Source organism: Diadema antillarum, unplaced genomic scaffold (genome assembly GCF_040938485.1).
Source record: "Diadema antillarum isolate AM-2024a unplaced genomic scaffold, OU_Dant_1.0 scf00000074, whole genome shotgun sequence".
In the NCBI taxonomy this organism is placed as follows: Eukaryota; Metazoa; Echinodermata; class Echinoidea; order Diadematoida; family Diadematidae; genus Diadema; species Diadema antillarum.
Window position 1 is genome coordinate 4,703,401 of NW_027270963.1, and position 25,119 is coordinate 4,728,519.

General features: G+C 39.9%; 1 protein-coding gene across 1 annotated transcript in view; it reads right to left on the bottom strand.

Annotated features, from left to right (window-relative positions):
* Positions 1-25,119, bottom strand: part of LOC139717324 (membrane-associated guanylate kinase, WW and PDZ domain-containing protein 3-like) — an 83,763-nt gene that overhangs the window by 22,417 nt on the left and 36,227 nt on the right. Inside the window, exons 7-13 of the mRNA XM_071628828.1 lie at positions 21,917-21,999; positions 21,241-21,298; positions 14,255-14,457; positions 13,109-13,297; positions 11,535-12,205; positions 10,643-10,808; positions 4,272-4,321 (exon numbers count right to left, since the gene is read on the bottom strand). Coding sequence (XP_071484929.1) covers positions 4,272-4,321; positions 10,643-10,808; positions 11,535-12,205; positions 13,109-13,297; positions 14,255-14,457; positions 21,241-21,298; positions 21,917-21,999 — 1,420 coding nt within the window. The remainder of the gene's footprint in view (positions 1-4,271; positions 4,322-10,642; positions 10,809-11,534; positions 12,206-13,108; positions 13,298-14,254; positions 14,458-21,240; positions 21,299-21,916; positions 22,000-25,119) is intronic.

The window sequence follows — 25,119 nt, forward strand, 5'->3', positions numbered from 1 at the left end:
CAACTGTGGCCCTCCCTAACCTGTTACCGGAGTAAAGAGTTCTTTGGGCTCTTGTGAATCTGTGGTTTTGTTTGAAAGAACTTTTGATGTCAGAAACTCTCTGCCCTTCTCTTCTGTTCTTCAACATTTGCCTGATGATAGTTTGCCTCCTCGCTCCCCTCAAAATCTCTTCCCGATGACAGATCAGAGAGCCGGACTATTCCATTACACGCACGAGGGTGGAAGATTGAGTTGCATGTTTTGTTTAGGCAGAGGGGGAAACTCGATCCCAGAAAACACAGGACCCAATAAACACAGCAGACAGAAAAACAGTGTTCCATTACATTAGGTTTGAGCCAAGCGATGAATTTAATCCGTGTCACAGGGAATTTAACCTCCTTGCAACCATCTTCATACCCAGAGTCCGCTATCAATTTCACATCACCTTGATTCAACAACATCATACAGGCATCCTGAGTGGTAATATGCATCATGCAAGGGGAAAAAAAAGATGACGTCTCTCACAAATCAAAGTATACGCCCTGTATGTAAATGTAAAAGTACCTACAAAAAGGTACTGCCTTCAATGGAACTTTCACTTTCTTTGCTATTTATACATATCATCACAAAAGATGGCAGCCCCTGTTTTCCTTCCCACCACAATCCATACTTATGACCACTGTCATGGGACGAGAATTGTTGAACGTCTAGACTCTAGCAGTTATGAATGTTGCCATCAAATCTCTCCAGTCAGCAAGAGAGACAAATTATTACAGGTCCTGCTTACCTTTGGGAGCAGTGATTTAAAAAATGTTCAAGATATCACATTTGATGCATATGTGTAGGTCTGCTGCATCACAAAACATCCTACCATATGACATTTTTGCAATGAAGCCTAAAATATCAGGAGATATCAGTATTTTTCTCATTAAACCGTAACTGTAGATGGTTTAGTCTGGAAAATTTTTTATTATAACTATTGTTCACATTTTGTGTATTTAACAATACTTAATATCGATTATACGGATTCAAATCTTTACAGTGGTTGTTTCTATCCCTAACTCACATTTTAGAACTATTTTAAAGCACTAATGTTGGGTTTTTGTTTCTTCTGCAAATGGTAAATTATGCCTTTAACATCACATGTGTCATATATGCTTTGGGCAGGGTTGTTGCACCTTTTTCAACAAAGAATTCAATTAACTTTCTCCCATAGATTAAGATGGTAAAAAATTAGAAGTTTTGTAACCATTTTTCAGCAACATCATATAACCTTGGGATTCTAGCACACACTTCATACATGAGTCACTTGCTGATATGTAATAATCCCTCAATGCAGCTCACATGCAAAGCTATACTAGGATTATGAACACACACACATACATTGTACACACAAATGAACACTATTATATGAAAACTGACATGAGTAAAAGTGATTTCAGAAATCACTTAATGGGTGAAATATCAGCTACATACCATTTTAATAACCTGTCCAGGACTTTATCATCATTTTTTTGTTTGCCCTAATTTTCCAGGCCTTTGAAGTTTTCCTTTCCTATTTAAAATACAGGACTATTCCAGGTTTTCTATGACTGCAAAAGCTCCCGTTTGTGTCCATTTGGATAGCACTGGACAAACTGCATAACATTTCATAAGCTAAGATCCCGTCCTAGGATGATTAAACCTTATGAGTTTGAATATCACATCCTACTCTGGTAGCAGATGCCGTTCTGAATATCAACTTTATGCAGAGGGGGAGATACATCCACATGCATCCAGTGGTCATGAATTACACGCCTCATCTGCAGAATTAATTTCCATTCTTGTTATTGTTATCATAATTATTATCTTCATTACCATTGCCAAGTATGCTCATGATAATACTAATACTACTGCTCCCACTACTATTAGCATAATCATTACACTATTTATAAAGAGTTTTAAGAATATTAGCAGGCATGCTTTGCATTTGAATCTTTCTTGTTTCAATTTCTTGACAGTTCACCTAAATTACTACTGGCAGAGTGAGGAAACTCAAGTGAGATGCCTAAATTTTTGTAAGACACCTAGAGTGGGCATACATCTGTTCACAAAGGCTGCATTTATCTATACTCGAGAGAGATAATCACATTTTGAAACACGTTTCAAATGGCGTTTACGAATGTGATTTGGAACGCGATTCTCCGGGTACCGCCTTTATCTAACCATCATATCATCCTGATTTGAGTGTTGTCACTGCGCAGCTGCTTTGCACCAATCGACCGGGAAGTAAATCTCAATCATGTGTGCCACCAACAATGCCTTCATCACTCATGCACAAACAATGGGTCGAAAACAAAACACAAATGGTGCATGCTTTTCTATGCAACTGCGAAACTGCTGGAGCAGCTCAGAGATATAAAAGCGTTTCAAAACAGCATTGCATTTATCTACTCGCAGAAAGGCAATTGCGGTCTCACATGCATTTCAAATCACCCTTTTTAAAGGCATTTCAAACGTGTTTGAAAACACTGACATTGCATTTATCTATCACCCCAAAATGCTTCAAAACGTGTTTAAGATAAATACATCCATAGATGCATCTGCATCACCACTGCAGACCATATTGTGCAAAATACGAAATGCATGGTGAATTTATCATTCTATTGATCACACACACAGTAAGAAGACCAAAAATGTGACACTTGAATAACAACACTGATCCATCAGGGAGATACAATGTATGCTCTGATGATTTTGACAGTTATGTGTACGTACATGATTTTTATCTCTGAAGTTAACTTTCAGTATTTGGAATCTAGCAATCACAAAATGACTGAACTGCACACAATGGTAAGCAGAGCGCTGCAGAGAAACAAAGTATGAAAAGATTATTTTTAATAAAAGTTGAAAAGCACCAGACAGTGAGTGCGGACAGTGCTCAGTAGGTGTGTCACAGTAAAGGCCTACTTTCTGTTCATAATGCAACCAGTGGAACCCATTTAGAATAAGCCTATACTGTAAAAGTGGAAATTTTCGCGGTGTTGAAATTTTTGCGCATTTCGCGCAATCAGAAACAAGCGCGAAAGTAAAAGCACGCAAATATTTTTGCTTGCCATATGTTCCTGTATTTGATGTCTTGATACCTCGGAATTAAAAACACGCGAAACTCTTCTTACTGCGCCGAGCGCAAAAAATTAGTCGCACAAAAATATCCACTTTTACAGTATGTGATGCTTTAGCCATATGGCAACATAATCATCCCACCCCCCCCCCCCCCATATTTGTTTCTTCTTCCTTTTTAGACAATGTGGGAGGAGCAAGTACCACACGTTGTACCTATCGAGTAGTATATAATTGGATTTAGGTCCTTTATTGGAAGCAGTGGTAGCTTTGTGAACCTGGCCTAGCCGAGACTGTCATCGCAGGGCTCCGGTTCTCGGCCCAGGAAGGAAAAACTGGTCCCTCTCGAGCCTGCAAGCAATTTTTGTGGGGCTAAGTCTCTTGACAGTCTGGCAACCTCACGCAAAGAAAAGTTCAAATTTGCTAAGCCTCCATCGAAATATGCTGTACCACTGCAGTTGTTTGGATTGTTGTTATTATTATGATCATTTTTGCTTCATGTCGCCACATCTGATTTGATTTCCACTCGGGAGGAGCCGTGGCATTATCACATCCAGAGAGGAACTGAACTGTGAAGACCAAAGAGATTTGCGGTAGAGGGGATTCCTATACTGGATAACCGTGTAACTATTGGCAATCAAGATCAATTTTTGCGTCCATGCTACTTCATAGGGTGTGTATGTCTCTTTCTGAGACTTACATTGTACGGTGCCGAATGTGGAATGCCATTACTGTGTCAAGATCAGTAGTGGCTTTCAAAAACTCATGCAAATTGAAGAGAGGGAAAAGAGCAGTAGAAGTTACACGAATTTGCAAAAGAAAAAATTATTTTGGGGAGTTTATCTTGAAATGAGATCCCATTCCCGACAAGGGCTCTGTTTCAGGAGCCATTTAAATGGTTCCCAACGATGCACAACCTCACCCGCTCCCTGTGAAGGGGTGAGATGACACAAATCATGCATGGAAAATACACAAACACGCTGTCTGCAAGACTTGGCATCAACACACATCACAGACACATCAAATCCACAGGATCAGCGCAGTCAGTGTATGAGCACAATATGCATCCAACATTCCACACACAGATTTTTTGTCTGTTCCCAGTAGAATCTGCATCATTCACTCGTCCTCACAAAGCAAGTTTATACGATGATGACGCAGGACGCGTTTATTAGATGCTCGCTACTCACCGACTTCTGGCCCTTGAGCTTGTTGAGCCCACGGACTGGACGCAGCAGACCTGCAAGGAAGACAGGATCCAGCAGAATGTTAGCCTCGGAGGCAGGGAGGGCGTGACAGCCCGCTCCTGACATAACGTAAACAATCGACTCTCCTAAATCTCTCGGCTCAGAATTGGCGGCTCTCCCTCACTCCTGCTAGCTAACAATGGGTGGGGATCCCTCCCACGTGATGTCACAGAGAGGATAGAGTCCAAGCCTACCCTCCTTCCTTTTTTTCTTCACAAAATTACACTCACAGGCACATTTTCCTTCTTCCCCAAGTCTTAACCAGTCCCCCCAATTCTGGCTCAAAACACTGTCAGTGTCAAGACTCGGGTGGAGGAATAATAATGCCACGGTGATGAGAGAGGGAAATGAGACCAGCTAGACTCCACCGGACAGGCTTTTTATTTCTCATCTCTTGGCAAACTGACCATTAGTTCAACAACTACATATCCATGCCAAAACTAATTTCACTTTCAGTGTGATATTTCTTTATAATAAAGCATGAAAATTTAACAATGTATTGCACCCTTCCACTGGAAAAAAAAAGAACAAGTTACTCACGTAGAGATCATCATGACTAAAGTTCACCAATACAGAGACAATGATCATCAAAATTCACAAAACCTCATGTCAAAATTTTGACAAAAATAGAGATGATTTTTAGATTCTTTTACAACTGCATGTACATACAATATATGCAGCTTCAAAGTACTGCGCAACAAATACATTCTACCAATGTCAAGCTTGAAAGCTTGCATTTGAGAGATGCAGATTGCCATGAAAAAAAAAAAGTGGGGGAAAAAAAACTGATAAAACCTGGATTGGCAGTCTAATTCCCAAAACATGTCTTGGGGGTCAACAGGGTCGCTGCCAGCGCGGCATCCATAACTTTTCCTTGAAGGCGATGAGAAGGTTTAGGAGGCGAGGTCAAACGAAGCCGAGCCCCCACTTCTCTCCCGGCTTGGAACACACCCCGCCTTCCCTACCAGGGACATACCACAGGGATTCAGGGAGCTTTATGTTACCAGTCAACCCAACCACTGGAGAGCATTGCATTTGAGAGCAAGGTTTTATTACCAACATTTCCCAACAACACTAACAAAAAGAAAAAAAAAAAAAAAAAGGCTTGACGATATAAATCTCAGAGTCTACATAACCTTGACTCATGCCAAACTGTTATTTGTTGCTGTTGCCTATTTTTCACACTTACACAAGGGTTTTTTGGGGGTGTTTTTTTTTTTCCTTTGCTCCCCTGCAAACCTACGTCATACAGTATATAAAAAATCTACATAACTTGTATGTGCAATGGATGGGGTGAAGGTTGTGGAAACTTTAATAGGTGAAATGAAACAGCTGATTGTACTTGGAACTGTATGACTATATCTCTTCAACATTTTCTTTATGTACCATTTTTTTTTCAATGTCTGCTTTGCTCTGAAAAAAAAAAACAACCTTTAGATATGAACAAGATCATTTATTGTATTTTCTTTTCTAAACTTCAAATTTGCAACCTATATCATACACTAGGCCCAGGACTGTATATCTAGTTTTATATTTAGGTCGATACAGCTGATAAAACAGCTCTTTGTCATTTCTGTATTTGAAATGAATAAGAAATTGTATGAGCATGACATCATCAACTTGCTGATTTGAATATTCATGACAACTGGGGTCAAGAAGTGTTTTCTGAAATATTTTGAAATTTCAGAATGTCGCATCTTCCTTATTTCTTATCCGATTTTGATTATTTTTGCACTGTTCTGCATGGATTCGTTTTTCCTCTTTCTTATGAAATTGATAAAATATTTTGAGTGGATGTCTGCTTTAAAGGGTAAGTCCACCATCATAGACATGTGGATTTAGTGAATACAGTAATATTAGTAGAACACATTGGTGAGAGTTTGAGGAAAATTGGATAATGCATTCAACAAAAGTTATAAGTTTCTGTTCCATCACTGCTGGATGAGAAGACTACTACAGCTTGTGATATCACATGTGTAGAACGATATAAAGAAAACATAAAATAAAATTCAACAATTTTTTTACTTTTCTCGCATTTAAAAAAGAACGCTTGACTTGTCTCTTTCAGAGAGCAGGGGAATAATATTACCCTTAACATACGTCAGTGACAAGTGGAGATAATGTGCACTTAAAAAAAGAAATAACTTTTTGTGAAATTCTCTTTATACAGTATTTCAATATATCCCTCTATGTATGTGACATCATACACTCTAGTAGTCTTCTCCTCCAGCACTGACTGTGCAGATACTTTAAAAATCCTTAACTTCTGAACAGATTGTCCGATTTTCCTCAAACTTTCACTGATGAGTTCTACTAATATATCTGCATTCACTCAATCCACGTGTATATGAAGGTGGACTTGTCCTTTAAGGAAAGTCATACAGCTGTAAACATCAACATTTCAGAAAGTGAGGCTCTTGTATGATGATCACAACATGTCAATCAGTGGCAGACATTTTATCTTATCAAGTTGAAAGTAAAATACGATCCATCATGATACTCCCTGCATCATGTTTTCTAATTTTGCAGAAATCTGATTACAAGACAGGGAAAGAAAAAAAAAGTTCCCGGGGGACATGAGAGCAGCAGGATTTGAGATAGTAGAAAAAAAGAGAACGGGATAAGGAGAGGGGGTGGGGGTGGGGGGGGGAGGGGGAGGGGCGGGAGGGTGAGAAGGAGAGAGAAAAGAGGTAGGGGGAGAGTTTCTATCAAGGCTGCACCCACGCCATAACTTGCACATTACATAGATTAACCCTCAGTGTCCCACATTTATTTCCTGTCCATAGGTATACGTGTAAATTTTGTGCACATTAGTTTGACCCACTGGTACGGAGAGGGTTAAAAGTGTCTTGTGAAAGCAGTTTGGTTCATGCAAAGAGTGCTGAATGGTTTACAAAAGTAAGCAGGTGGTACCACTTCCCCCCAGTGGAATGCAAATCTGGGGAGCTTAAAGCTCCTGCACAGTGTTCATGGTGTATCTTTTTTTTTCTTTTTCTCTTTTTTTGACAAGGGAGAAATAATCAATATTTTGCAATAGATAGTCTATCATATCATTATTATACCTCTTCTAGCAACGGTGGATGAGCATGAAATGGGGAATTAAAACAAAGAAAAGTGTCTTTACTGAATATGTACATGTACACCTTGTATGCTACATATTATAAGGATATAAATGAGTTAATGAGATGAACATCTACATGGGCATTCTTTTTTTATGAGAAAAAAAAAAACATTCGTCGGCACAAGACTACTATAATTACAGTCTTAATGTGTTGTCTTGTCTAATGATAGTTAATGAAACATTTTTTCTTTTTTCAGTAGGCCTATAGGTCTATTTGTAAGCTGAAAGGGAAGTTCTGCCAATGTATTTTCCTCCAGCTGAATAAAAAACAAAAAACAAAGCAAACTTGCATATCGAGGCTTTCAATTCATTTTCATTTTTCTTCTTTGAACAACAAAACATAACATAAAATACAAATATTGCTTTAAGAGCTCTGCCAGGGAAAAACGTCTTTGGCACGAGTGCTGTTGTTCATGAGGTGAAAACGACCACTTGGATTTACTCCCCGGTTCAGATAGAGGGCAGCAGGTGCGTCAGCTGACTCTGCCTGGATTAGTGGCGGAGTCTGTAGCAGACTGGGGCATGAGATGGGAACATGAGCTCCATCCCCACTGGTATTTGAGCCTCTTACACAAATCAACAGCACGTTTCTCTTTTCGGGTCTCTTTATGGGGGAATGGGATGCAGTGACAGTGGAATTGTCCCTAACATCTGGAGTTATTTGAGCGTCACGCTGAAAGAAAATAACTTGGTAGGGACACTGCGTGACTTGTGCGTGTGTCTCACTCAAAACACGAGTAAATCTTTCCTGTGCTAAATCATTTGAATGTCAATTTACATAGTAGCGACTAGTACACACCCCACTATCTATAAATATAGCAGCGTGTGTTCAATGGTTACCACAATGCCTAACACTGGCACTAATCCGACGGTCCCAGACCGGTAAAAATCACTGTCATGCCAGTAACTTTTCTGGAATTGCCAACTTTATGGTCAGATATGACTGGTAACAATGAAAATAACATTATCTGGGCAAGTCAAAACAAAGAAAAGAAAAAAAGACCAAGACCAGTAAAAACAGCAAAAACTGGTTATCTACTGGTCTGACAGGGACAGGTCCGACCAACAGAAAAACTGGGTTAGTGTGCAGCCCTGGTTACAATATATCTTACACATTTCAGAATTTAGAGTAATGTTTCTTGTAATCTTCAGGTCCAGAACACATGAATGCCTCATTACACTGAGCTTTCATATAAGCTCTCATGAAACATGGTTATTACCCATGCTACAAGGCAAACTTGACAAAAGAACCCAAAACTATTTTTTTAATTCCCTAAAACAGAACATTGATAGATAAAACGAGTAAGATTTCAGAACACTAGAATCTGCATGTGTAGTCACAATCATTACTTTCACGCCTACTCGGAGATATCATTTCCGCTCCTGTTTCGAGAAAGATGCAGCAGGCTGTCACAGAAAGAGCTGATTATATCTGCTCAGTGTCTTTACAACAGCGGTGGTTAAAAACCAGAGCTGATACCCACCAACAACCAAGTTTGGTTACAGGAATTGAATGCAGATGGGACAAGCTCTGTGCTTCAAGCTGACAAGTGCTCACCAGATCTCTTCTAACAATAACATACCATCAATTGGCCACATAGCAACCTAACAAAAGTGTGTATTCCCTCCAGTTTACTGGGGGCATAATTCAATAATGCACTCATGTCAAGGCTGCATGTATACAGCAAGCTTTAAAGGGTAACTCCAGTCCATGTTCAATCAACTTTCAGAAAAGTCACATTTTTCGAAGTTGGCACTACAACGCCGAAAAACAGCCCCCCAAAAATAGAGGATTGCAATTTTGAAGTTTTACCTGTTCACAGGAAACAGTAATATCTGTACAATCTCATCATATTGATTACAATACATGAAGTGATGATGTCACTGCCTAACAAGTCTCAACTTGGCTTATATGCAAATTTTTTTTTTCTTCAAAATGTCCTTTCTTGAGGTGGATTGAGGTGACAAAAAAGTGAAGTTCAAAACATCAAATCATAATAAGTGTTATATTGATAATAGCAATAACTTTTTTCCTTTCAATGGCAGTAATAGATGCTTAATTGTTGACCGAGAAAAAAAATAGGACAATTAAATCAGCATCTCAGTGAATCTGCATGTGATTTAGACTCTTACTCACATTACTGTTTGGTGGGAAAAAAAGAGAGTAAAACTCACAATTTCTTAACTTTCGTCCTTTCTCATCAATTTTCTGGTATATAGTCTAACAAAACTTGTGTTAATCTGACTTCATCTGTGTGATGGAGTTTCCCTTTAAGATATTGTCGATGACAATTAGAACAAGACAGGAGAGACATTTGTGCACGCTCATGTGCTGGAAACCTAGATATCTAAATTCCCTACAAGGAGTTACCCACATGGGACTACATGAGTGTAGTCTCACCAAAAGGTGGATGGAGTTTTGTTAATATGGCAGCAAAGTACCCCCACTCCTATTGTTTTGTATTCCTTTAGTGCAACCTGCCGCAAACACAATGGTATGTCAGAAATGAATGACTGCTATGTACCGGATCATTCTTTGAGTATATTATGCATTATTAGTTTGTTATATACGTTTCACTAAGGATAAAGGAAAGAATCAAAAGAAAACATGTCTTACTGACTGTTTTACTGCCAATTCTGAGTATTTTAAATGAGCACATAGATGTAGGCTTATATCTCACTGTGGATTTGGAAGGAGTAACAGAAGATACCCCAGGAAATTTTACATCTCAGCATATATACACTAAAAAAGGAAAATGAAAAACATTCAAGGCACAAAAACTAAAAATCACAAGCAAAAATCCCTTCTACATAGGATAATATTTCTGTTTTAATTTGTTTTTATGGAGAGAGTCACCTGTCAAGCCTGATATGTATCCCTGTGAACTCTTCGGATTTGATTGGTGTGTAACATAACCTGTAGGCCTACTCTTTGGGTTGTTGTTTTGTTTTGTTTTTTTTTGGGGGGGGGGGAAGGAGAACAGGGAGTTGTGTGTGTGTGTGCGCGCATGTGTGAATGAGTGTAACTTCTTTGCTTTTCCTAAATCTAGTACCTTAGAACTGTTTGCTAAAACAAAATATGTTTTTCCCCATCTTGTACCAGTTTGTAGTAACCACCTCATCAAGGATGAAAATTCTTTCTAAAGACAGAGAGAGAGAGTCTTGAATGAAGGCTAAGCTGGAGTTCCCTCACCTCCTCTCTTGACTGTGATAATGGTTTCCTTTCCCTGAGGACATTCCTTGAGTTTCTGGACGACCTGTGAGTGGGGCAGGGCGGCGATGGATTCATGGTTGATTTCAATCAGGATGTCGCCCTCTCTCAGCGTCTTGCAGCGCTGCGGTGCCAGGATCTGCTTCACCTGCAGAAATGAGGGACACACTTTTGTTAAAAAGGTGCAGCTGCAAGTCATTTCTAGAGTTTCGGCTTCCCATCATCCAGTATCAGAGCACACACTCACTTGTAAAAAACAAACAAGCAAACAAAACACACACACACACACACACACCATGCAATTCTGGCTTTGAATGTAATTCCTCCTTTTAAGAGATTTCATGCATCTTAACATTTCAGTGCCATAGCAAAACATAACAGATATATTTTTCTTTTAATCTTTTTTCACATGATTTGCAAAAAAAAACAACACTAATAGAATTTTGAATCACACATGAAATGATTACTAACAATGACTTACTGATACTTCACTTGAAGCAAAGTTCATTCATGTACAGTGTTCTACCTCGATGTCAAAACCTACGCCTGTTAAATCCTCAAGTAGGAAAAGATTTATATAAAACTTTCTCAATATGATAGTCTACAGTCACTTTGAATTAAAAGGTAATGGCTTAGGTTTGGAGGATCACCATATCTTAAACACATTACCACATAGATATAAACAGTCATACTACATGACAAATGGTAAATGACAAGCAATGCAACCGTTGTGAATCAGTGGATTAGACCAGTTATATTCAATCGTAATGGCAGCAAGTTGTGGTGCCCTTCCAAAGGAAAAGCACTTTCACTTTAGCAGCCCGGAAGGATGAATAAAAATATAATCAACAACCAAATACTCAAGACAACCTACCCTTTGGCCATGTGGACTGTCAGCTACTGTAAAGCCAAATCCCTGGCTGCCTTTGATGAACGATATGCTGTGAGTCTCGGCTGGTCCCTGGTCCATCGTCATGTCACTGGAGATACTGGTCCTGTCGCTGATCATGGGAGATCCTGGACCGAAGTGACTGCCCATCGAGGGTGTGGGGGTCTTGGCCCGCTGGCTGTTCACCTCTGGGCCCTGCTTGTTGGACAGGTCCGGGAGGGACTTGACGTGGGGCATGCGGCTCAAATTGGTGTCTGTCCGCCGGGCCGAGGGCCCGTGGCTCCTCCGTGTGTGCGGCGGACTGTAGGGGAAGTCCCTACTGTTGTAGCTGCTCCGCGATCCTGTGTCGTCTCCAAAGCCGTGTCCAGGCCCGACGTGGTTGGGAATGTTGTCGGTTGGAATGTCTCGTTTGTGTATACTGCCTAGTGAAGTTGATTTGGTCCCCAAGCCGTTTTGATTTGGCACACGAGCAGGTTCAATGGCATAGGAGGTAACGATTTGAGCGTTGGGGTCGGCTGGGTCAAAGGGCAGGGGATACCCTCGGCAGACCTCCAGCTCCACTTTCTCATTGGGACTGATTCCCTGGAAGATTGTAACTACGTCCTTGTGTGTGCAGCCCAGCACCAGTTCCTTGTTCACAGAAACCAGCACATCACCTAAACAACAATAAATTGAAATAATTGAATGGAATGGAATTGGTATTGGAATTGGAATTGGAATTGGAATTGGAATTGGAATTGGAATTGAAGACAACAGAGGAAGAGAGATGGCTACTACTAAAAATACTGAAAAAATCTGTACTTATCTACATCAATGAAAGCCACTTTGTCAATCAGTTGCAAAAAAGATGCAGTATTTAAGAAACCAAATCTAATGGTGAGACGGACAATGTTTCCTGGTCAATATATTAATTTTTTTTCATCTAAACCAGCACCACTGCAATAACAAGAATTAGTTCATCAAACCATACTGACACAAGATAAAAACTTTGTCATAGGATTATCAAATACTTAACCTATCTTTTAAAAGAGTAGATGAACATATTTCTCAAGATGATATATCATTTCGATCAAATACTTCAAAAATTCCTGAGAATTGCAGCCTAATGAATGCAGAGGTTGTCTAAAGGAGGGGCAAATTAAGACCTCAATGTCAATATCTATTTTGTAACAATTTTCAGCTCTGTTTCCCATACGACCAAAGAATATAAATCACAAATGTATACATACAGCTGTGTCTGTTAAAATTCACCTGTCTTTCATTGCATCATTAATTTACAGTGGAATCGCTTTTTCCATCCCACGGTCACCAGTGCTGTAAAAGTGGATATTTTCATACTCTGCAGAGTTAGATAAATTTTGTGTGTTTGTAATTACGTGAAATCATGACATTATAAAGTGGTACAATAAGGCAAGGACAAATATTTGCATGCTCTTATTTCAGCACTAGTTTCTGGTAGCGCGAAATGCGCAAAAATTTCAACACTGCAAAAATGTCTACTTTTTACAGTATGATAACCATTCAAGCCTGTCATCATTCACACAGCTAACTTTGCACACCTGTTTGAAGGATGCCATCTTGGTGGGCGGGGCCAGACGGGAGGACATTCCTGATCTGGAGGAATTCATTGGGGTCGTCGCCCCCGATGATGGTGAAGCCGAAGCCCCGCTTGCCCTTGACAAGATGTGTGGTGTAGCGCCTGCCGACAAGCTCGTCGGGGTTGTTGGTAAACTTGTACAGATCTCCATCTGGTCACCGAGAATACAGCACAATTAATTTATTCAATCTGGTTTTCCCATGAGGCTCAGAGCGCTTAAAAAATTACAGAATTACAGAACAGCAGGCAAGGAACATTTTTTAGAATCCACCAACCTCAATATGGGTTTCAAAATTGTGACAGCTTCCTACACTCCCGATGTGATGACATTTGATTGTTTGACATCCCTCGTATGCTCTCCTCTACAGTAGATGGCTATGCCACTCTTTAATTTCTACGTCATCTCTTCTTATTGTGTCCTAAACGAGAATCTCCGTTTAACACACTAACACATCACTTGATTTCAATGATTTGCAATTAAATGAAGCAAAGGATAAACTAATATGCTGCTGCAAGATTGAGGCAAATACTATTCTATTTTTGCTGATACATATGTAATGATAATATGTGAAACACTGACTCACAGTGACCACTCAAAAAAAAAAGCACTTAAGATACTACCAGGTCTGCCAACATTCCCACATCCAAATCAGGGAGATTCTACACTACAATCAGGGAGATATCTGTGTGTTACATGCATTTCAGTGGGTGAAAATAATTCCCAAATCAGGGAGATTTTAATATTCTCTTATTCAGACATGAACAGATTTTGACATTTCCAGGGAGACTCCTGTAGAATCAGGGAGACTTGGCAGCTCTGTACTACCTGTTGAGATCCAGGTGAGCATTTACACACCAGATTCTTTGTGAAGTTACAGCCCTGCTTCTGTTTTGTTTGTTTGTTTGTTTTTAACACTATACTATGCTTCACAAGTTTTCAATTACTTTCCCCTTCAGAGTTGTGCAAGAATTTGTCTCTGGTACATTGTGGAGCAAATGCCTTCTTTATAAAATGTCAATCTTTTGGTACAAATTAAGCGCAAGTTTATTATATGCTCATTACATCACTATGGATTAATGGAGTTTGCAGACTTTGGTGCTGCCGTACCTGGTCCTATGGATCCATTAGTCTTGGTCTTGGTGACGTCGGGCTGACTGAAGGTCCTATGTGGCGACATAGGGCTCTCCGAGGAACTGTTCCTGTTCAGGTTATTGTACGAGTTGACAGGTCGTGACCCTTGCGGGGAAGACGACCCCACTCCGTCGCCCGTCTTGACCGGACTGTCAAACTGTGTCTTCCGGTTCACGTGGCTGTGGTAAAGAGAAGACAAAGCACAGATGCCCAAAATGGTCAAAATCTACCAAACTCTATTAAAAATCGAGAGGCTTTGTTGATATTACAAATTTTGCTCTCATCGCCAGCATAGTACTACGGATCTGTGCATAGTGGGACACAAAAGCAGAGGAACAGAGATATATTCTTTTTTGAAGTAAAAATGTAATTTCAAACTGAATGCTTCAAGAATAACGTCTTGGATGTTTTCTTTTTCATTAATACTGCCTTCATCACTCCACTAACACCTTTCATTTTATGTCACCCCATTAGACACTAGTATGCATGTGTGCCACCAACTACACCATGGAATTTCCATCCAACTCCATTCCACACAAACAAGCACTGAGGATGTCACATGAAAGGTCTAAATATGTAATCTGTTTGCTTAGTTTTTAAATTCTTCTCTTTATTGATTTATTCTCAATTCCAGGTTTGCACATTTGGGGGGGGGGGGGGGGTATCTTCACAGAATGAATGTAGTGTTTACTGTACATCTAACTTATTGCAGCAGACATCTTCTCTGGATAGTTTCCCAAAACATCACAGGGTCGCGAGCAAGAATTCACCCCATACTGAAAACACTGATACTGTACACGAGGCAATGCAGTCACACTATAAAACGAGGGCTGGGACAGGTGCCTATCTCTTCCTATCAGATAAACCTTTCATGTCAGACATTTTCCCCTCTCTGTGAAAAAAATAAATAAATAAATAAAAACAAACAAACATTTATCATTCCCATCACTAACTCATGACAGGATGTTGATGCATAGCTCTGGTACGCCTGTTGGATGAATTTTTCTGGAGTTTTTTTTTAATTGTTTGTTTGTTTGTTGTTGTTTTTTTCATGGATGCTAACTGCAAACTTGAAAGGCACTCACTGCAAATATGTGAAAAGTAGACTTGGGTTGAAGCTGGTGTATGGCAACACATACATTAAAAAAAAAAAGAACATCCCTGGGGTAAAGAGGCCTTGTATCTCAACTGGTATAAGAAAAAAAAATGATCTCAGTTCTCTCTGTGACTAACCAAGGCTATCACAGACAGGGCACTACAATCCCACTGGTTTGCTTGCTGGGGCTAACTCTAAACTCTCTCAGGCAAGTAAAATTTAAAAGGGCATTTGCAGGGCAAGTAAAACGAAGGGACATTTGCCTGTTAAAACATGTAGGGACCCCTTACCCAAATTCCCTTTGGGTCAATGAAAGGAATTACATCTTTTGTCCTTGCCCTGTGCATCACAGTTTGGAGAAGAAATAGTTGCAAAATACCACATGATTGATGCCTCCGGTTAGTAGCTCTGTATACCAAAACAACACTTACTAAACTGAATTACACATTTGTCATCATGGCCATGCGTGACCTAGCCCCGAGACTACTAAAAGCTTTCAGAAAATCTGTTGAAAAGAATGAAGCCTGTCACATTGTATACATTGAACAGTACAAATTAAATTAAAGGTCATATCATAGAGCTTTGATTGCTATTCATACATTTATCCCTGCATGTGTCAGAACTTTTCCTGTACCAGCACTATTCATGTCTTGACTTTAATCCTTCCCTACTCACACCTCTTTTTCATCTTTCTTCATAGTGCGACACTGGAACAACCTTGCTCCACCATCCCCAATCTACAGCAAAGCAAAAAGGCATTAACTCCACATACACTACAAAATAATTACATCACTGTCCATCTGCTTCTCAACCGCCAATAACTGTAAGATTCTCCTGTTTTATGATTGTACACGCACATCACACTGATTGGGAATACAGATTTCTCAGCTTGCTGACCTCAACTGCCCATGTCCACGACACAAACACACAGATGTTGTGACATGGATAAACGAGGCCCCGCGTGTTAACCACGGAGGAAATGCTAACAGTACCTGTAGGATGGGGGCAGGTGGGTCATTCGATCCCCTCGATATTTGTTCCACCAGCTGGAACTGGGCTGACAGAGAGACTTACCATTCAGACTTGTCTTTCGTTAGAGGTCAAGGTAAGATGGCTTTGATTTCTCCAACTCTACACAGAGTGGCTGTATCAATACATGATATATGCACACTCGACAGCAGTGAAACCCTCGACAGCAGTGCAACCCTCAACAAATGCAAATGAATACAAATAACGACATGATGCGGGGGCACTCAAAATTTCTTTGTGCGCATTTTTTGGTCTTCATTTTGACTTCGGCTTAGCTGTCAGGTGAATCGTGTCAATCACACCGGCTCTCAGGGCCACAGGTGTAAGATCAATAATGAACTGTCATCTCTAAAGAAAAGGATCAATGTGTAACCGGGAAATTAGAATTGGGGCTTTAGAGGCTTCCCAAATAAGGCAATCAGACACAAATAAACACCAAAAATAGCTCAGTACAAATTTCTATGTGTACAAAACTTGATTTAAAAAAAAAAAGAAAAAAGAATGGACAAAAATCTGTGCAATTCTACAACATAACTCTAGGATTGCGACAGCAAAAACAAAAGAAATGCCAATTCTGAAAAAAAAAAACGGGAGTACAGGTATGACAAAGAAAAAAATGAAAGAATAAGAGCATGACGGAAAGAGAAGAGAGCCTTGAAATTCAAACCTTCACAATTTGATTACCATGTAAACAAGTACATTATAAATGGGTAGTATGCCTCTCACTCTGGTGAACTACGAGTTGATGGAGCAAATTTTCACGTAGTTCCCCACTATTGGGACAAGCAATCTTTCATCTAGCTTGATCTAATTTATAATTTGTTTACATATATGTATTCGTTTAACCACAACAAATTAACAAACAAACATAAATCTGCACTGAAGAATTTGGTTCTGTATCCAACCAGCCCCCCTCCCCCTTTTACAATACACAAAATGATAGTTTAGTCTGTGTCTATCCAGCCACCTGGGTTACACACACATGTATACACACAATGTGTCTACCATAATCCTAAACTCATTACAGCTATCTTTGTGAAAGCATTCAATTCCTACAGCAAGAGTGGATGCCTGGACATCGTTGCAAAGCAAAGGAGAAATTTATTGAGGATAATTACGCTGCCAGCTCTTTGTATGTCTTGTCATGTGATCTAGCTTGCCGCTGGCATGGTCACCATTGGGCTTGCCAGTTTACTGTGCACGGCAAACATCCAAGCAGGAAATGAAACAGACGGACTATACATGTACAGTGTATATCTGTACTCAGATTACTGTAAAAGTGGTTTCTTTTGCGGTGGTTTTATTTTCGCGCTTTTCCCGCTTCGAGGTTGAACCGCGAATTTAACATCACGCGAAAATGTTTTGAACCTGTCACTTGTTACAATGCTATTGCGCACATGCACACACGAAGATTCCGCGCATTGAGTGTATTGATAGTCAACACACACACAGCGATACCGCGCAATGTAGGTACAGGCATGTTATAAGATACTCGAGAGATGGGATTTCAGGTAAGCCTGTATTTAAGTTTAATTTCTATCTAATAAATAAAAGAATAATTGGATTATAGTTTGGGTTTTCATGTGCAAAATAAAACAGTATTTGCCAACTGTGAATTCACAGATTTTGCCGACCGCAAATTTAAACACACGCGAAAAAGTCGGCACCGATGGAAACCGCGAAAGTATCTGTACGTGAAAGAAACCACTTTTACAGTATAAGTGTGTGATGTGACAATGAACAATACCTACAAAGGCATCTTTAGCATTGCCTTGTGGCCCCTCATAATCATCGCATTCAATGATATTCATAACACTAACAGCACAAAGGTGTACAATTCTCACAGGAACTGCATTCCTTGTTAACCTCCTCAAGAAAAAATGCCTCCATATCAAAATGTGACCGAAAATGAATTTTCAAGTGCAGTATTCCAGATTAGCAATGACAAATATAAAAATGCTGATAGTTTCTTACTCTTTTTCTTTTTTCTTTTTTGCATTGTATAGAGCACTGAGGTGTGCTCATATCACCTTCTGTCTCATCAGCTGGAAAATATCAATCTCCTCAAACAAGAACGCAAACGTAATACGATAAAGATTGACAGCTGCGATGTTGCCATTTAGCGAATCATTGATGTCACCGCAAACCCATATCTGCGCGAGAAATCTGCATGATGCCTCGCAAAGTGGGTGCAAGAAAGACACGCCAGCGTGAGTGAAATTGCACAAGGTACGGACAGTATGAACACCCAAGCTTGTCGTGAGCAGAGGCAGCCGAAGACAGTCCTGCCGCCAGGACCACGGTGACTCACGATTTTGGTTACGTTACCCGAGAGTTGTGCTCTAATGGGGAAGTGCCGAGAGACGATATTAACCGGGGAACTAATTAGGTGAAACTAGACAGATCTGATGAGATGATGTAGGGAAGAGAGGTGTGAAGGAGAGCGCCCGTGTCCCAAGATTAGCTGGCTTTTGGAGTAGATGCTGCAAGATTGCTTGTTCGGAGTAAGATGGACGATACTTCTGTGTGCAGCCAGCAGAGCATACCCATCTTTTGTTTCTACAGGGTCCCTTCAAAGCAAATCCTGTTCACAAACTTACTCTTTCTGCTGTTTATATTTCAAAGCTTAAGGTTTATTCAGATAAGCTTGTAAAATAGACATACACATTCACATTTGAACATACCTTTTCCATTCACTTTTGTAACCCTCACTAAAATCCATCACAATTATAATGCTTGATGGCCAAATGTTATTCTGGTATAATCCAACAAACAAGCCCATTCCCATTCCCCCCCCCCCCCCTTAATCTACATTTTGTACAAAAGTGCTTGGCAAATGGTCAAGACACACAAGGGAATCATATGACTCTGGTATTGAGCCTCTAATCAGCTACAAAATGCTTGGTAAAGGTCTGTGCTTTCAAACACAATGTACCTATATAATGGTGTAATTCTGATAATTTTGTGCCATGACCTTCATGCTCTAAAAATGGGAAAATCTTATCATGATTTTTCTCGCAAATAGATCACTGACTTCTGATAATCCATCACACCACCACTTAAATCACAAGGTCTGCCATTTTGGGGGTCAAATGTATCATTTTAGTACATTTTCATTCAGGCTTTGTTTGAGAAAACTACATTTTGGCTAGAATTAGATGAGTTTTATCCCCCCGATGTATCATCCAGATCTCAGGCAAAAGCACCCTCTCACCACTCTTGTGGAGCAAGGTCTAGAAAGTACTAAAGTAATACATGTTTAAAAACAAACCATTGTACAGACAGGCTTATGTAATGATACGCTATCACTTCTGCACTGCAACACAGGGGATGTTAGGACCTGTTCCAAGACAGCCCAAATAATGGCACACACAACATTTCCAAGTGGCATGACACTTATTGTGGGATATCAAAACACATCAAAGCCCATCGAGGAAAACCTCATTAACTTCCCCAGATGGACATTGATAACCTTTGTGTGTTTCTCTTATTAGGGTGCGTTTATAAGATTTTGCGGGCCTAGAATCACTGTTTTGAAACACTGTTTTGAAACACTGATTCAAATCACACTTTCGTCCGGAGAGCGTTTATAAGATTTTTTTCTCCGAGCGTGTTGGGGCTCTCGCTCAGACTGTGCCATTGCGCAACTCATTCTGCGCAGTTTTTCCTCGGCAAAAGCTCAAACAGGGTGCGCGCAAGGCATTGTGACGTCATTATAAACAGTGTTTGCGATCGCGGTTGCGTTTATAAGATTTTTGAAACACTGATTCTACAGAAACACTGTTTGTAAACGCACTATTTTGTGCGTTTACAAACAGTGTTTCAAAACACTGTTTCAAATCACGGCGAGCGTTTATAAGAATTTTTTTCGAGCTAGAATCACTGTTTGGCCAGAAACAGTGTTTCAAAACACTGTTTCTGGCCAGAAGAAAAATCTTATAAACGCACCCTTAGACTGACAGCCAAGACAACTCTGCTCAAACTGGGAGCAGAGTATACTAGTGTTAAAGGGACTGTACAGTACTGGTTGAGGTGGGGATTCATGTTTTGAACATTCCTAAGTGAGATAATGAGAAACCTCTTATGAAATATGAAAGAGCATGTAATTTCAAGAAGGATTCAACATTTATTTGATGAAAATTGGTTTTCAAATGGCTGAGATATCCAAAAAAATGATAATAATAAAAGGCGACAGGCCACACCTTTTATTAGGATCTCTTTGTTTCACCTTGTTTTTGGATATCTCAGCCATTTCAAAACCGATTTTCATCAAATAAACTTTTGATACCCCTTAGAATTGCATGCTCTTTGACATCTCATAGATTGGTTTCTGAATATCTCGCAAAACGTTAAAAGCCAAATCCTCACCTCAACCAGAACTGTACACACCCTTTAATGCACCATAGATAATAAATGTATACAGACTCACGATGCAATACACATAAAGATTGAAAGAATATGACTTTTCTCCTGACAACTTCCATCCACAATAATTGTTCTCTCAATTCCAGGTAACTAACTACTGATGCAGCATATGTGCTAAAAGAAGTGCACAAAAATGGATTTCTCAGCCTAGACATTGCTGAAGTCACATTAAGAGTAATTAAAAGAATGGCAGAAGAGATAAACATACGAGAGATGTACACAGATTCAGTCTGTCACAGTTTAAAGTGGTCGCTCTCCGCAGAAGCCGGAATGGAATACTGTAAAAGCCAAAATTTTTGCAGGAGTACAGGACTAAGTTTATGTGCTTGGTGAGCTATAAAAAATTTCACAGGTTTTCAATACATTGTAATTTTCAGAAAGCCATTCTGAAGTAATAAAGTCATCTACTTACTCAATGTAGTATACGCCATACTGTGGGTCATCAATTTTTTCCCATCCATACGGAAGCTCTAAAAACAAGAAAGAAACCACAGAATATGCATTATTTTTACTCTCATTAGAGAAGTATACATCAACATAACTAAATAATCAAAATTATAACATAAAGATGACACATACATCTTACTTTTATAATTCATTATGGAAAAAAACAGACATCCATGGATAAAATTGTATATGGAAAATAGGAGAGTGCATGTTATCCCTCTTTGTTTGCATATATATATATATATCAACATATTAAAACATTCTCATGTTTATATGCATGTACACATGGTTATGAAATCTAATTATTTATGAACCGACACAGGTATGGATATATATAGATATATTGTCAATGACGGAGGCACAGTTTAATATACTGGTGGCAAAATGGATCAGAGTTCTGACGTCTGATATAGGTCTCCCTCAAATTACATTATATACGCAATTTTCCATCGCTCGTGAATGCACGCCCAAATTGCCAACCATTCATGTTTCTCCCCAAAATAGTATGTAATCGACCAACCCCGCCAAAAGGTCTTTGTGGGGGGTTACAGATAAGAGAGAGATTTTGATCCCGTCTCCAGCGTAATAATTGGGGTCAACTGAGGAGGAGGAGTGGAAGTGTGGGAAGCATGCTACATTACCTTCTCCACCAGACTCTGACGTCGCGTGCTTCTTCTTCTTCTCCAGTCTGGGATCAAGCCACTGTGTCCGCTCATTCTTATGACTGCAGAGGAAAAAAACAACAACAACCGCAAAATAATACACAATGACCCAGAAGTCTTAAGTGGATACAATTAACTGATGTTGATTAACATCGGTAATGGGGAACCATGAATGCTTCACGCTAATACTGATGGCATAAAAAGAAATATATATATATAATGAAATGCTATGGTACAAAAATAAACTGTGTATCTTTTTTATGAAGGTCTTGGCATTGTTTACAACTTACTTGTACGTGCCGGTTTGCCGGTCCAGTGAAGACTTAGAGATATAATGTTCCTTTGTGCTGGAATGATGAACTTTGCTCAATTTGTCAAGGTAAACATGCTTCCTGTCAAGTGTGGCCATTTGCGCATTTGTTGCAGATGTAAAGTTGTGCGACGACAAAGACAAACAAAAAGCAAAAACTACAGCGCAGAGGGCAACAAGAGGGCAATGAAAGGGCAGCGAAAGGGCAAATTTGTAGCACAGCCACCGCTCAGATTTATCCACACGTGTATTAATGCTCAAAACATACAAGGAGCCTCACAAACATCCTTCGATATGGTGGCGTCTCTTTTTCAACTATTTCAAAATGCTGACCTTATGCATTTACAGCTGAAGCTGTCTTTTAATTCATGAAATATTGACCATCATAAATGGCACTCACACATACGCATTTGGTGACAGGGCTTTTGGAAAAATGGCACCATCATTACAAAATAATCTCCCCCTCAGTATTAGGTATATTACAGATTTCGATAAATTCAAATCTGTGTTGAAAACTCATCTTTTGATAATTGTTGATAAGACAATACATGTGTATGTGGATATTGAAATGTTTGGATGATTTTATTTCCATGTGTACACGCAGAGACTAAATGCTCTCTAAGAACAGATTACTATTATCATTCTATACCTGTTTATATCACGTTGTATCATTTGACCCTACGCTGAGCGACAGCATTTGCTTGCATATTGTCAGTGGTTTATTGCTAATGTACCATACAATAGTTGCCAGGTCTGCATACGCCGGGGGAAAGGAGTACAGTCACATCAAATCAAGAGAAGAACCATATCAATGGGCAGGGAATGCTGCTCCCGGGAACAACAACAAACTGCACAGTATAGACTGGTCATGCATCTCTACAGAAAAACATGCACGTCGTATGCTCTACAGCTGAACTCCCAAAATTGTGCATGGCCCAACAAAAACAACTCTCATCCATCAATTTCATTTTGTTTTTTTCATATTCTATTTCTGTAGCTATTGTTAGTGTTGTTCTTGGTGGTGATACATAACTGTAACTTCAGCTGTATTTACATTATGTGGTCTCACATTAACATTTTTTCCAGGAGGAAGCGTTGTCAAGCCTGACATGTCCCACATCTATACCCTTCGCTGTTCTTGATTATAAAAAGAAAAAAAAAATTGTGTGCTGTTTACTATAAGCCCACATTAGACTTTGACCTGCTCGCCCAGCCCTGCACTGTGTAAAATATGATATACACACCACTCCCTGTCTACAGCCGCAGCAGTGGTGATGGTGGCTTGGCGTGTGCCTAAAGCCTCTCTTGTGTGTGTGTGTGTGCACACGCACCATACACTTTTTTCCTCTCTCTTTTTTTTTTATTTCTATTTTTTGCAATCGTCAAAATAAGCCATCAAGCAGAGAGAAGACAGGGCTCAACTTTCAGTGAACCCCCATGATTTTTGTCTGACCCCACTCCCATACTGAACTTGTATTCTCTCTTTCTGTCTAGTACTGGGGTCACGGCACCATTGAGGTGTTGAATTCCAGCCCTGGTCACATGACCCCAAGCCATCAATGGGAGAAGGGGGGAAAAAAAAAGAAAGAAGCAAATCGCAGTCCTCTATCAGGGTCTCGGAAAGATCATTACTATTTTGACTTTACAACCACCAGTCATGCACTATCCTCCACTGGTACAGTAGCAAATTAAAAAAAAAAAGAAGATCACTCATTTTTTCCCCTTCTTGACGTGTGTACATTTAAAAACAGACGGTAAAACCTGTTACTGTCAGTCCAGGGCCCGTGAGAGCTCCAAGACACTCTTTCATCAAAGTCCCCCCCCCCCCCCCCCCACACACACACACAAATGTGGGTGGGGGATGTGTCACTTTGCATGCTACATAATTTCTGCAATCTGAGGCTTGAGAACAATGATATTCTTTTTTTATGTTTTCTCCCTCCTCCCCCCCCCCCCCCCATCTTTGTTATGGGACTATGTTATTGTCAGCTTATGCTAGTATGTATATATATGCAAGCAGTGCCTGTTTACAGTGAGCAGTGCCTAGATACTTGCCACAAAGGGTAGCCTACATACCCAACACTTTGTTCCAAATCCTTCCATTTTGCTCCCTCCCACAATAGCTGGTGTCCTCCCCCCCCCCCCCCAATCAATGATGATTAATGACGGGATTGTCAAAGAATTTGACCCGTACCACCACAGCCATTGGTATGTACATGTACACTGCGCCTATAGTATACACCCATCAGTTGGTGAAAGAGAGATCCTCTCATGTTATTCCAAAATCCAGGAGCAAAATTCTCTCAGCAGCTGAGGACAGGCCCATTCAGTTTGTCATCTGGCCTACAAACATTCATTCTTTACCATCACCACTGAACTGATTTAAATGGACACTTTCGTACTCTGCTGCCATAAGGTCACCAGGTGTTCCCCTTGTCAAAATGACAAAAACAAAAACAAAAACAGAATCAAACTACGCCAGTAGTTGTTCTCAGTAGTTCCCAGATTGTTTGCCATCAAGCCATTATGGTATGCATTCATCATCACACTTGACTCCTTTCAAGCCAATATGACAGCTTCCTGTGAACACAAAACACACACACACTCATACCACCAACAAACACACACACACACAAGCATACGCCATTCCTTTCCACACCAATTCATAATCCTTATTTGAAAAGGTCATATATTCAAATATATCCAAACAAACTCCTGATGTCACTGCAAACTGATTTTCCAACTTGCATCATCACTGCCATAAACTTGCAGAAAAAAAAAAAAAAATCCTCATCGCTGCGGGACAGAAAAGGGAGAAGTGCTGAGAACACCAATATCAAATTCAAGACACTCGGCAATGCGCAGATCATGT